Source organism: Rhinoraja longicauda, chromosome 9 (genome assembly GCF_053455715.1).
Source record: "Rhinoraja longicauda isolate Sanriku21f chromosome 9, sRhiLon1.1, whole genome shotgun sequence".
In the NCBI taxonomy this organism is placed as follows: Eukaryota; Metazoa; Chordata; class Chondrichthyes; order Rajiformes; family Arhynchobatidae; genus Rhinoraja; species Rhinoraja longicauda.
In genome coordinates this window covers 50,449,389-50,464,269 of record NC_135961.1, presented here as the reverse complement: position 1 = coordinate 50,464,269, position 14,881 = coordinate 50,449,389, and the positions used below count along the sequence as shown (strand labels likewise).

The window sequence follows — 14,881 nt, the reverse complement described above, 5'->3', positions numbered from 1 at the left end:
GTTCTTTTTTTCTATGACTGCTATGTAGTTTCGTTCGGTACTTCGGTGCCGAACGACAAATAAAGCTCTGTTATACTGTTATACCTTAACTACTCCTCTGGCAGCTTGTTCCAGTTACCCACCACCCGATGTGTGCAAAATTTGTCTGTCAGATTTCTATCACATCCTTTTTCTCTCACCTTAAACCTATGTCCTCTGGCTCCTTGATTTCCCTACTCTGGAAAAAAAACCTCAGTGCATTCACCCTATCCATTCCCGTCATGATTTTATACACCTCTACAAGATCCCCCTCAGTCTCCTACACGCTAAGGAATAAAGTTTGAGTCTGCCCAACCTTTCTCAATAGCCCAGACCATCGAGTTCTGGCAACATCCCCGTATATCTTCCCTGCACTCTTTCCAGTTTTAGACATCCTTCCTATTGCAGGGTGACCACAACTGAACACAGTATTCCAAATGTGGTTTCACCAATGTCTTGTACAACTGTAACATGATGTCCCAACTTCCATAGTCAAGAACACCTGTGTTTAATCCTGATTTCCAGTGCTACCTGTGTGAAGTTTGCATGTTCTTCCTGGGACAACATTGGTTTCCTTTGGGTGCTTTGGTTTCATCCCAGATCCCAAATGTGTGTGGACTGTGACGTTAAAGGGCCACTGTAGATTTCTCCCAGTGTATGTGTAGGTAAGTGGTAGAATCTAAGGGAAGTTGATTGGATAGTTTAGGATTAGTCTAAATGGGTGTTTGATGGTTGGCACAAGGTCAGAGAGCCATTGAGTCATTCACCCGAAAACAGGGTCTTTGGCCCAAGTTGTCCATGCCAACCAAGGTGTTCATCCTCGCTCATCCCACTTACACGCGTTTGACCTGTGTCCCTAAAACCTTTCCTATCTATGTACATATCCAAACGTCTTTTAAGTGTCATCATTGCACCTGTCTCAACCACTTCTTCTGGCAACAGGTTACATATATATATATACATAACCCTCTGTGTAAAGGAAATTGCTTCTTAGGTTGCTATTAAATCTTTCACCTCACATCTTAAACCAACTCCCTCTAGTTCTTGATTCCCCAACCCTGGAAAAAAGACGTGCATTCACTCTTTCGCTGTCCCGAAGATTTTAAACACCTCGATAAGTTCACCCTTTTGTCTCCTCTGCTCGAAGGAATAAAGTCCCAGCCGGCCCAACCTCTCCCTCTTAGTCAATCCTTCGAGTCCTGGCAACATCCTCACAAATCGATTCTGACATGGGTCAGAGAGTCTGTCTCTACGCTGTGTGAGAATTCGAAGGGAGAGGAGCAAGAAATGGAAGGAAGAAAATTGGAAGACTGAGAAACAAACGCTGGAACTTAGATGAAAAAAGGAGACCAGTTCTGCTTGATGGCACATATGTAAATGCAAGTAGTTTCGTGAAAAAGGCGGATAAGTTGTGCATGCGCAGAGATGGATAGATACATGGAAGTATGCTATTACATATATTTTTGAAGAAATGCTGAATTGACTGCCTAATATTCCAGGTTAGAGATGAGGTAGAGAGAGGGTAAAGAGTAAAGGAAGCAATGTTGATCAAAAGAATAGTCACAGCTGTGAGAAGGCTAGAAGGCTCATCAAATAAGACTGTGTGGTCAGATCTAACTGCTTAATATAAACAGCTTAATCAATGGAATGGACAGTGGAATGTCATTGAAACACTGCAAACCATCACTCAGTTATATTACCAACCACATGTTTTTGGCTATTGGTTTTAACAGAAACAAAAAAAATAATTTTTAAACAGAAACCAAAGAAAATAAGTATTAATTTTTGTTGTTGTTGTAATATTCATGTAAAAATTGTAACTGTAATAATTTGCGTGAAGAAGCGATGCTTACCTGTGGGACAGAGACAGCTGGTAAAAACAGCTAGACAGCAGAGAGATCTCCAGTAGCTCCCTCCTCGATAGACACACCTCAGCCTGGCTTTATGGGACATCCTACAGCAGGCAATTGAGCACAAGGGGCACAGAGAAACAATTTGTTAGCAGAATGATTTGTTCCCATTCCCAGGCACGTTGACTTACATTTGCAGCCAAATATTCCACCTCACCCACTAATTCTGTGCATAACTATTCAGCCTAGTCAACAGTCGCTAACGTTGCCAACTTCAAAATGAGTTCTCTTTGAAATGCCAGTAGAAAACAATGTTAGAAATTCCAAAGAAAATCCAAACCAAGATTTGTCATTCTTTAGCTATTGTTAAACTGCAATCATTCACGCAAGAGAGTGGCACAGTGGTGCAGCAGGTAGTGCTGTTTCATCGCTACACCAGAGACCCGGGTTCGATCCTGACTCGGGCGCTGTCTGTGTGGAGTTTACATGTTCTCTCTGTGACTGCGTGGGTTTCCTCTGGGTGCTCCGGTTTCCTCCCACATCCCAACACATGTGGATTTCACTGGTCTCTGTAAAATTGACCGGCAGGGACATATTGCAAAGTTAAACTGATCTCTGCCTGCATGTGATCCATATCCTTCTATTTCCTGCATAACTGTGTGCAAATCTGAAAGTCTCTTAAATACCACTATTACATCTGCTTACATCTGCAAACACTCATTCCAGGCACCCACCATTCTTTGTGTAAAAAATACAAATCCTTTAAATGTTCCCTTCTGGCTTTAAGGCTATGCCCTCTTTTCTTTGCTGTTTCCACCTTGAGAAAAAACGTTCTTACTGTCTCCCCTCTCTATGCCTCTTTTAATGTTATATGATTCTATCAGGTCTCCCTTCAACCTGAGGGAGAAAGCAATCCAAGTTTATTCAACCTCTCCTTATAGCTGATAGATTCTGGTAAACCTCTACTGCACCCACTCCAAAGCCCCCATATCATGCCTGTGATGGACTTACTTTGGATATCATTATTAACACCCGAGTTCCCTTGAATCCATGCATTTTTCCATGATAAGTACAGATGAAAAATATTCATTTAAATTCTTCACCATCTCCTGTGGCTTCACGCACAGATGGCCTGGATGATCTTTAAAGTACCGTATTCTCTCCCGAGTTACACTTTTCACCTTAAAATACTCTTAGAATGTCTTTAGATTCTCCTTTACCTAACCTGCCAAAGTTATCCCTTGTCCCTATTTTGACCTGATTTGACTCTTAGGTGTACTCCTGCAGACTCTATACCCATCGAGGGACTCACCTGGTCACAGCTGCCTATACCTGACATAAGCCTCCTTCGTTTTCGAAGAAAGCCTCAGTATTTCTTGTTATCTAGGGTTCCCCACTCCATTCCCTTAACACTAACGAGAACATTCTGTCCCTGAACTCTCTCAGTAATGTACCTTTTAAACCCTCTTTCTTGCCAGGCGTCCATTTGCCTACAAACAGCTCCCCCAATTAACTTTTGAAAGCTCCTGTCTAATAGTCATGTTACATTCGTGATAAGAAGGAAAGATTATATAGATTCACTGAGATCTCTTGAAACGTAGTCATGAACTAATTCAACTTTTATGCAGAATTTCACCATGTTACCCCATTGACTTTCAAATTCACTGAAATATCACAGGAATATTGGAAACAATATTATGGCCCTTATTGGGTCAATTAAATCATCGTGGCATTATGGGCGGCATGGTGGTGGAGCAGAAGAGTTGCTGCCTTACAGCGCTAGAGACCCGGTTTCCAATCTGACTGCGGGTGCTTGTCTGCATGGAGCTTGCACGTTCTCCCCGTGAACTGCGTGGGTTTTCTCCTGGATCACCGGTTTCCTCCCTACTCCAAAGACGTACAGGTTTGCAGGTTACTTGGCTTGGTATAATTATAAATTATCCCTAGTATGTGTAGCAGAGTGTCGGTATGTGGGGATCGCTGGTCGGTGCGGACTCGGTGGGTCGAAGGGCCTGTTTCCGCGCTGTATCTCTAAACTAAACTAAAACTGATTTCTTTGTTATCCATCATTGCTCACCATTTCTCAAAATGTAGTAAAATCCATACCCTCAGCAGAGTGTTTCAATTATCCCACTGCATGAATGATCTTGTTCCATTGTCTTTTAAGTTAAAATATTTCCTGTTTAAGGGCTTCTGATCTCACCGTATTTAATCAATATTACTAAAAAGAAAGGGATTATTTGGTACTTGTCTTATCACTGTTTACACAGACTAATTCCACATTAATAGCTGCTGTGTTCCTACATGATAACAGTGGCTTGACTTTAAAGTTCTTTATTACTGTAGTGACTCTGCAAATTTCAGAGGCAGGAAATGTTTTTATATCTATAATTTGAATTTTCTATTTCCTCGTTAAATATGCCTAATTTTCCGTAAAAGTCAATAAATGAAAATTAAGTTCAGTATTAGGTTTGCCCCTGAAGGATCCAAGACACAAGGCAACCCAAACCAAGAAGGTCGGTTTCTATTAAAATAGAAACCAACACAATTTTCACTTCACTGATTCACAGGGTAAACTTACATTATGGTCATAGAATCACAGTCATACGGCATGGAAACAGGCCATTCAGCCCAACATGTCCATGCCAACTAGCAAGTACTATCTATTTTCTACCACTTGATCCATTGTCTTCCATACAATGGCGAATGCTCATCGATGTGCTTTTAAAAAAATCCCATTCGAGTACTTGCCTCCTTCACCCACTCAGGTAGTGTGTTCCCAGTCTCCTGAGATGTCTCCTCAGTGAACTGGTGAAACTTCCATCAACCAAAATTATAATAATAGATCGCTCGCCCATTCCTTCACTCCTGGTTGCTTGCCCATTCCATCACTCCTGTTTCATAGTCTTATAGCATGGAAACAGGCCATTCAGCCCACCATGTCCAGTGGCCACCCATTCATATGAATCCCATTTTCCAGCATTTATTTCCTAGATAATTCAAAAATCTCATCTAGGCACCTCTTCAATGCTATCAGCAAGTCTGCTCCCACTACTCTGAGCGACTAAAATCCCCTCTGAATCTCCCACCCTTTACCCCAAATCTCTGTCTTCCAGTTTTATCTGCTTCCGACATGGGAAATCCTTCCTGCAGTCTACCCTCTCTATGTCCACCTCAACCTGTTTGAGAAAGCTTATTGCGTTTACATTTCCGCATTGTCAAATCAAGTGTGGGCGCAACACTAATCTTTTCGCAAGCAAAGTCTACTCCACAGAGTATCCTGATGCTGATTTTTAATCCTGAGAACTATTTGTACTTTTGCTAATGTCCCAGGCTATTCCATGTTAAAGTATTTTGATTTTTAAAATGTTGTCTGGTGGGTTTTGTGCAAGACTCCTCCCAGGATGACATAATTGAAGCTGCTTTGTTGACGGCATTGGGGAGGAATGTAGCTCATTTCAGAGCACTCCTCAGCAAAAAATATTGCACTGGTTACAAGAGAGTTTACTGGCCACCCATTTATTGGTAACTTCACAGCGAAAAGCTGCTACAAGAAGTACAGTAAGTAGAGAATGCTCTCATTTACAATTGACAGAAGGGGCATTGATATTCAATTTACAAGCCCACAATGTAAAAGATTTTGGTTACGCAGATGGGCAGGGTGTCTGACAATAGACAATAGACAATAGACAATAGGTGCAGGAGTAGGCCATTCAGCCCTTCGAGCCAGCACCGCCATTCAATGCGATCATGGCTGATCACTATCAATCAGTACCCTGGGGAAGCACAGGCCAACGAGCTGAAGGGAGTTGGACGTTTATGAAAGGACTGCACTGTGTTTTTGTGGATAAATGAATATAGGAAGGAGTCATGCTCACGTTTACACACTTATGAATAAATGTGGGTTTCAGGAAGGTCTAACTCTTCCCAGAAATTAATGGGTTTCTCAAACAGACTACAAACCCTGGATTTGATGGAATAGTTCAAGGGATATGGAGTTGAAATGGCTAAGTTATTCATGTCGCATCATAGGCCTGGGTCTTTGAGGCAGAGTTGTAATGTCCCAACCCTGGGGACAGATGGGGAATTTGAATTGGAGTGAAAAAAACTCACTCCAGGATGAGTGGGAAGGAACTGCCGATGCAGGTTTACACCGAAGATAGACAGAAAATGCCAGAGTAACTCAGTTTCTCTGGAGAAAAGGAATAAGTGATGTTATGGGTGGAGACTCATATTCAGACTCAATAGGTGACGTTTCGGGTCGAGACCCTTCTTCAGACTCTGAAGAAGTCTGAAGAAGTGTCTCGACCTGAAATGTCACCTGTTCCTTTTCTCCAGAGATGTTGCCTGACCCGCTAAGTTACATCAGCATTTTGAGTCTATCTAACTCTAGGATGATATGGAAATGTCAGCAGCAATAACCCAAAAAATACCAAATTGTTGTAAAACCCCAAGCTTATTCGTGTCTTTCGGGAAAGAAATATCCTGTTATTTCCAGTCTGATTCTGCTGAGGCTTTATTCGGGTCATCTCCTTGATTCAAGGTGATCAGGGATGGACAATAAACAATGGCAATCCATTGATGTTGTTTTGAAGAAGGATGATCTGGTTGGGCTGGAGATTCCTTGTGCAGACTTCAGTGCTTTATGGAGTAAATGGGTCCCAAAAGTTAATTGGTTATGTAAATTGTTAGGTAAGAGGCAAAACAATTTAGTGTGGATGGGCATATGAGAGCAAAGGGGCAATAAAGGGAGGGTAAATCGAACTGTTCAATCAGGAGCTGACATGGATTTGATGGGCCGAATGGCCTCCTTCTGTGTTGTGGTAAGTAAGTAAAGCAATCGCACAAGTTCTCTTCCTTTTGAGAAGTGGCAGATTCACATAAGGAATGGCTGGTCACAGGGAGAATGCTCCACACAGACAGCACCTGAGGTCAGGATTGAACCTGGGTCTCTGATGCAGCCCCACTAGCTGCGTCATTCTGTTGTCCTGAAGAACAGTGGACGAGTAATACTTTAGAAAACATTCACAGGATCGCAGTTACTTTCATTTCTGGCATTTCTCAGTCCCAAAGAGATATTCTTCCGCCCCTCAGGTGCTGTCTGTAGGGAGTGTTCCCCCTGTGACCAGCCATTCCTTATTCACAAAATGCTAGAGTAACTCAACAGGTCAGGCAGCATCTCAGGAGAGAAGATTCCTTATGTGATTCTGCCACTTCTCAAAAGGAAGAGAAGCTGTGTGATTGCTTACAACTTCAGATAGTTCCTCTGTCCCTCTCTTTCCCCTCCCCCTTCCCAGTTCTCCCACTGTCTTCCTGTCTCCTACAACATCCTATCTTTGTCCCGCCCCCTCCCCGACATCAGTCTGAAGAAGGGTCTCGACCCGAAACGTCGCCCATTCCTTCTCTCCTGAGATGCTGCCTGACCCGCTAAGTTACTCCAGCATTTTGTGTCTACCTTCAATCTGAACCAGCATCTGCTGTTATTTTCCTATTCATCTGCATGTCTCAGTCATGAACCTGGGAAGGAGGTCAACATGGGGATAAGTTAAAAGGTTTCCCCGTTTCATTCTGGCACCAACTCTATGTTGAATGTGAGCAACAGGAGGAATGTTTATACTCAGTATGATTGATACCTGTGTGAGTTTAATGAAACATGACGAATCTTTGCAATGCCTTCACGGGCAACTTAGCACTCAAGCTACTTTCCGAGTCTCTGGTATTCTCACCCCCCTGATAGAGCTTTCAGATGGTTCATTGCAGTGGAACAAAGTCTTTGGGTGAAGAGGGAATAGAGGTAAATGCAACATTCTGAAATTTCAACATATTTGCTTATTCACAGACCAACCATTCTTGGCTGAAAATCAAAAGAAAAACTGCAGGAGCTGGAAATATGAACTAAAACCAGAAAACGCTCAGCAGGTCAGACAGCACCTCTGGAGAGAGAAGCAGAGGACTCAACTCAGGTGCAAGGTGCTTTTTCAGAAATTAGAAAGGTGGGTGAATGGAACGAGCTGCCAGAGGAGGTACACTCGCAACGTTTAGGAAACATTTAAACAGGTACATGCAGTCTCCCAGCAGGCAGGCCCGGCTTGCAGCCGCACTCCTGGGACTCACTCACTCACCACAGACCGAAGACAGAGGAGCTGCCCACCGAGGGTAGCCTAGCTCGCCCACTGCGGACCGACAACTCGCCAGTTGGCCCGGCTCACCCACCGCGGTGTCCAAACTTGGCCCTGAGCCGCCAATGTCGACAGGACCCACGCTGCCAAGAGCGAAAAAGGTCCCGCGAGCGAGGTGGACCACTGAGACCGTAGGGGGACCACCAAGAGCATTGAGAGCAAGGTGGAGCGTTGAGAGCGTAGTGGGAATCGCCAAGATGTCGAGAGGAAGGTGGAACACCAAGAGCGAGGTGGACCATCGTGAGTGCCGGGGGACCACCGTGAGTGTCGGGGGACCACCGTGAGTGTCCGCCAAGAGTGAAGTGGAGCACTGAGAGCGAGGTGGACCACCGTGAGTGTCGGGGGACCACCAAGATGTCCGCTGAGAGTGAAGTGGAGCACTGAGAGCGAGGTGGAGCGTCGAGAGCACAGGGGACCCGCAGCGCTGAGAACGGGGAGGGGACCCGCACCGCCAAGAGCTACCTGGCGGGGGACCACCGAGAACAAAGGGAGGATCCTGCGGGGCGCCAACGAGAAATGGTAGACCTGCTGCCTGCTGCCACGGGCGGTGGCAGGCAGAAGATAGGACTGTTCAGTGAACTTCTGTAACCTTGTCAGCGCCAGAAAGGTGGCAACAATGCCTGGGTGAGGTCTACTGTATGCTTTTACCGGGTTGGATGCAAAAGGAAGCATTTTACTGTACCTAGGTACATGTGGCAATAAAGCATCGTTGAATCATTGAATCATTGAATCTATGCCTTTCGCAATGTTACATACATCCATCAGGTTCCCCCCCTCAGCTTACTCTGCTCTGTGGAAACCAACCCCGCCTATCAGCCTCTCCTTGTAACTGAGACATTGTAACCCCCCACACCCCAGGAACATCCTGGTAAATCACCTCTGTATCCTCTTCAGTGCCATCAGGTCCCTATTGTATGTTCCCTCTACATGTTCTTATGACGCGATCCCTCAGATTTCAGAGTCAGGCACAAATGGTGCAACCAACAGCTGCCGCCTGCAAAATTGCACAACAGTAGTTTTGTGATGTAAATTCAGTCAATTAAATACAGGTTTCAGGGGGCGGCACGGTGGTAGAGTTGCTGCCTTATAACGCCAGAGACCTGGGTTAGATCCTGACTATGGGTGCTGCTGTACGGACTATGTATATTCTCCCCTTGACCGGTTTCCTCCCACATTCCAAAGACATACAGGTTTGTAGGTTCATTGGCTTCGGTAGAGATTGTAAATTGTCCCTATTGCGTAGGATAGTCCTAGTGTATGGGGTGATTCCTGACGGACTTGGTGGGCCGAAGGGCCTGTTTCTACGCTGTATTTCTAAACTAAACTAAAAATACAGGTCGTCATGGTATAAACCACGTTTCCATATCACATAATAGATATGCCATAATTGATGAAGCAGGGATCACTATTAGTAGTGCATGGGCCTAATTGTTTGTAATGTAATTTCAATTGTGAACTAAAGAACCACTTAAAAGTCTGAAGAAGGGTCTCGACCCGAAACGTCACCCATTCCTTCTATCCAGAGATGCTGCCTGTCCCGCTGAGTTACTCCACCATTTGTGTCTATCTTCGGAGAAAACCGCAATCTGCAGTTCCTTCCTACACTTAAAACTTACTTTGAAAATTGAACAGAAAAAATGCTGTTTCGTAAAATTGCTGTCAAAGGGAACAAATATTGCCTCCCACAGTAATCAGATAACATTGTCTGTTTCACGCAGTTAGCCACTGAAATTGAGAAACAGTTGTTTCCAAAGACACTTGTGCAATGATACTCTATTAAGCACCCTTTAGTATTTTTAGCTTGCAGTAACAAATATAAATTTAAAGCTGTTAAAAAACACATTGTTTAGAAAATCCTGCAGGGAAAAAACTTTGTTAATGCATGTGTGAAATTCTATAGCTCCAAACCCCCTTGTCCTCACTAACACGTGCCATTTTTAACACATTTTATTCAAGCACAAGGTTTCTTAGGAACACAACTATTGTGTTATAGTAGAACTGCCTATAATATCTTAGTTTAGAGATACAGGGCAGAAATAGTCCCTTCGGCCCGCCGAGTCTGCGCCGACCAGCGATCCCCGCACACTAACAAATACACGAGGGATAATGTAGAAATTTTACCAAAGCCAATTAACCTACAAACCTGTACGTCTTTGGAGTGTGGGAGGAAACCAGAGCACCCGGAATAAACCCCACATGGCCACAGGCAGAACGTACAAACTCTTTACAGACAGCATCCATAGTCAGGATCAAACCCAGGACTCTAGCACTGTAAGGCAGTAACTTTACCGCTGTGCCACCTTGCCACCCTAATCTGGAACAGGAAACATCAATTTGGGTTGGTCGTTAAGAAACCACTAGATTGTCTTGAAACAAACAAGTCGATAAATGTCCTTCCAGAAAGAAAATCTGCTGCACTTACTCCATCCGGACTAACTGCGGGTTTGGGCCCAAAGCAATGTGTTTCTCTTTGAACTACACTGAAATTGGCCACCAAGAAACCCACTTCAAGGACAATTTGGCTGGTCTCACCAGTAATACCCACACTCTGTGGATTATAACATATCCCCGTAATCTGTGTAGCGTGGGAAGACCCTCCATCCAGAACAACATTCTCCTCACATATTAAAAATTCCCAACAACTTTAGAAATATGTTTTGAACCTTGATATGCAACAATGCTCAATATTTTTATTAAGGACCACGCAAAAACTGCTAATTAATTTGAAGTTGCGGCAGAGCACAAAATTGTACCTGTCGTAACAAAGTCTTGTGCAAGCACGTCTTTAATGAAGTAACTAGACCGAAGATATTTTGCAAGAGCATTGTCAACCCAGAAAAGATAACATGTTTAAGGGGATAATAAGGGGGATGATGATGGTGATGGGTTTTAAGTGGTTTCATAAAGAAGGGAAGAGGAGTGGAGGGGATTCTGGACAGAATTCCAGACCTCGGGGCCTCGATTCCTGGGGGCTTTGTTGCCAGTGGTTTAGGAACAAGATTTGGAACATCTCTAAAAGATCCTATTATGAAGCCGGGTTGATAATGCTGCTCTGAATTATCTTTGGATGTCTTATTGCATCGAAGTAGCTGGATGCTCTTCTGTAGAGCCAGTATAGATTCAATGGCCCAAATGGTCTCCAATATTGCCATCAATCTGTAACATTGATGTAAACCCATCTATACTTCCCGGTAAAAGTCTGTATTACATGGAACATAGACTATCAAACTGCACAGCACAGGAACAGGCTCTTCTCCCCTGCAATATCTGTGCTGAACAAGATGCCACTAATCTCGAACCTTTAAATTGATCTCATCTGTTTACACATGATCTATATCCCTTCACGCTCTGCATATCCATGTGCCTATCTAAAAAGCCTGTTAAATCCCATTATCTTACCTGCTACCGCCTCCACCTCTGGCAATGCGTTCCAGGCACACCACTCCAAAGACGTACAGGTATGTAGGTTAATTGGCTGGGTAAATGTAAAAATTGTCCCTAGTGGGTGTAGGATAGTGTTAATGTACGGGGATCGCTGGGCGGCACGGACTTGGAGGGCCGAAAAGGCCTGTTTCCGGCTGTATATATATGATATGATATGATGTGTAGAAAACGTTTGACACGCACATCTTCTTTACACTCTGACCTTAAAACTACACCTTTAAGTCTTTGTATTTCCACTGTGGGAAAAAAAGTTCCGACAGTCTACTCTATCTATGCCTCTCTTAATTTTATATATTTCTATCAGAGATCTCCGCTCAACCTCTGATGTTCCAGAGAAAACAATCCTTATATCTAATTCCCTCTGATACAGGCAGCATTCTGCTAAACCTCTTCTGAACCCTCTACAAAGCTTCTACATCCTACTCATGAAAGAGCTTCCAGATCTGCCCACAATCCTCCCAATGTGGCCTTAACAAAGATTTATAACGTGGAAACAGGCCCTTCAGCCCATGGCGTCCGCGCCGACCAGCGATCCCCACACACCAGCACTATCCTACACACACTAGGGACAATTTACAATTTTACCAAGCCAATTAACCTACAAACCTGTACTTCTTTGGAGTGTGGGTGGAACCCGGAGCTCCCGGAGAAAACCCACGCAGGTCACGGGGAGAACATACAAATTCCATATAGACAGTACCCGTAGTCAGGATCGAATCCGGGTGTCTGGCGCTGTAAGGCGGCAACTCTACCGCTACACCACCATGTCACTCCCTGCTCGGATTACGTTCCATCTGCTATTTCTCCATCCAAACAGAGCATATTCTGCTGACCTTTCAATTCATTTACCCTGTCTTCACGCACCACACAAGGAATTTCTGAAACCTGATTGTGAAAACGTCAAAAGTGGATCACCTGTAATGCAGCCAAAAATAACTCTCGGTATGTACGCCAGTGGCAAATTTAAGCTGGTAATTACACCATACGTGCAAGAGGAAGTTGATTGGACTCTGGTAGTGACAATAACAATTTGCTGTTTCATAAGACTTTAACTTATTTAATAAGTATATGTTCCACTTTATGAGCCTGCTAGGATGTGACTGCATTGGAGAGAATGCCGAGGAGATTCTTCAGGATGTTGCCTGGATATCGGTTATGGGGTGAGATTAGATAGGCTGGGGTTTTACCAGGAGGAGGAGGCTCAGGGGTGACAATGGAGGTAAAAAAAAATTATAAGAGACACAGATAGGGTAGATAGGGTAGATAGTCAGAATCCTATTCCTGTGGTAGGAGCATAGATTTAATTAGATTTAAAGGTGATTTGAGAGCTGCTTTTTTTTCCCGACAGAATTGTTGATATATGGAAACCATTACCCGCAGAGGTGGCAATATATGGAACATGCTGTCAGAGGAGGTAGATGAGGCAGGGACTCAATTAGACAGGTACATGGATAGGACATCGTTAGAAGGATAGGGGCCAAACGCAGGCAGGTGGGACTAGTGTGGATGGGACATGTTGATCAGTCTGAGCAAGTTGGGCCGAGGGGCCCGTTTCCACGCCGTATGATTCTATGACTCTTATGACTCTAGGAGGTGGTGAAATCTGATACAATCAGTACATTTAAAAAGACACCGAGACAGACAATAAAATAGGCAAGGTATAGAATGACGGTGTTTTTGAGGTAAATGAGATTAGTCTCAATTGGGCAAAAAGGTCAGCATGGCCATTGTGGGCTGAAGGACCTGTTTCTTTGCTATATACCTGCGTGACTCCACAATTGCAGATCAGATCACCTGTTTTTTTTTTTAGCCTAGCAGCACTGTGCAGCATTGAGGAGCTGAACGGTGATGATTTACTGCCTCATCACTGGCTTCAGCAGGAGCTGGAGAGATAAAGCATCTGTGAGTCCAGTGGGATGAAGTGTTGAGGAAAGATTTACCTAATGCAAGACCATTCTTCCATGACTCTGTGTTAACAGTTTCACTTCCAGGCAAAAACATGATGGGTTCAAATCCCATTCCCCAGAGACATAAACCCAAAATATGTTGAGAAATACATGGGACAGTTTTAGATATGGTCACAAGAGGAAAGATAACTTAGATCACATAGTTAAGGATCATTTTGGATGTAGCAATCAGAACATGGTTGCATTCCAGATACAGTTTGACGGTCAGTTTGACCTCAGGTTCAAAACTGGTACCCCCAACTTAAATAAGAGCAACGAAGCTGGATTTATCTTGAATGGGCTGGTAAAATAGGTGAATGGAAATGTGAGTAAATGAGCAATAGGACTTGTTTCATAATCCCCAACAGAAATCTATGCTAATCCAAGAGAGGGATTCAATGAGAGAGATGAGTTGTTAACAAAGGAGGTTTAATTTAGTTTAGTTTAGAGATACAGTGTGGAAACAGGCCCTTCGGCCCACTGAGTCCATGCCGACCAATGATCACTTGTACACTAATTCTTTGTTATCCCAGTTTCGCATCCTACATACAAGGGGAAATATACAGAAGCCAATTAACCTACAAGCCTGTGCGTCTTTGGAACATGGGAGCAAACCAGAGAACCAGGAGAAAACCAACATGGTCATGGGGGAAGGTACACACTCCATACAAACTGTACCTGTCATCAGGATCAAATCTGGGACTCTGGCGCTGTAAGGCAGCAACTCTACCACTGTGCCACTGTGTGCATTTCACTGCGCACTGAGGTCAAGAATATAGTGCATCAATCTCTAAGCTATATAAAGTGGCAAAGTTTATTGGTTTAAAAAAAAGACACAACGTGCTGGAGTAACTCAGCGGGTGTGGCTACATCTCTAGAGTACATGGATAGGTAACATTTTATGATAGGTAACGATAGGTGCCGCTCACACACCAATGTGCTTGCTCAAACACAAGCACACATGCTCCCTATCACACACACATGCATGTGCACACTCTCACACACATATACATGCGCGTGCACACACACACACACCTTCTCTCTCTCTGCTGTGCTCTCTTGTTCTCACGCACACATATATACAGGACCACTACGAGAAATATTCCAACCCCCTTCGCAATGTGAACCATCGCCCAGCAAGCTGATGAAAGATGAATTACACAACAAATATGGGCGTTAATCTAGTTTCCAGATTTCTGTTCCAGCATCATTTTAAAGAGTTGGATTTCAGTAACAGTGATCCTGAGGCCAGTGGGTTATTGCCATAATCCAGCTCCCGCACAGTAATCCTTCGGTAGAGAAAATCTGCCATCTTTACCTGGTCTTGTGTGGCTCAGCGATGCAGCAGGTAGTACTATTGCCTCACAGCTCCAGGAGCCCAGGTTCAATCCTGACCTCAGGCGCTGTCTGTGTGAAGTCGACTGCTCTCCCTGAGACCGTGTGG

At 44.0% G+C, this 14,881-nt stretch overlaps 1 protein-coding gene across 7 annotated transcripts in view; it reads right to left on the bottom strand.

Annotated features, from left to right (window-relative positions):
• adgrg6 (adhesion G protein-coupled receptor G6) overlaps positions 1-14,881 on the bottom strand; it is a 135,815-nt gene that overhangs the window by 101,456 nt on the left and 19,478 nt on the right. For all 7 annotated transcript variants that reach the window (XM_078405458.1, XM_078405457.1, XM_078405460.1 and 4 more), the window contains exon 3: positions 1,872-1,972. In XM_078405458.1, the coding sequence (XP_078261584.1) occupies positions 1,872-1,971 (100 nt within the window). In that variant the 5' untranslated portion in view covers position 1,972. The remainder of the gene's footprint in view (positions 1-1,871; positions 1,973-14,881) is intronic.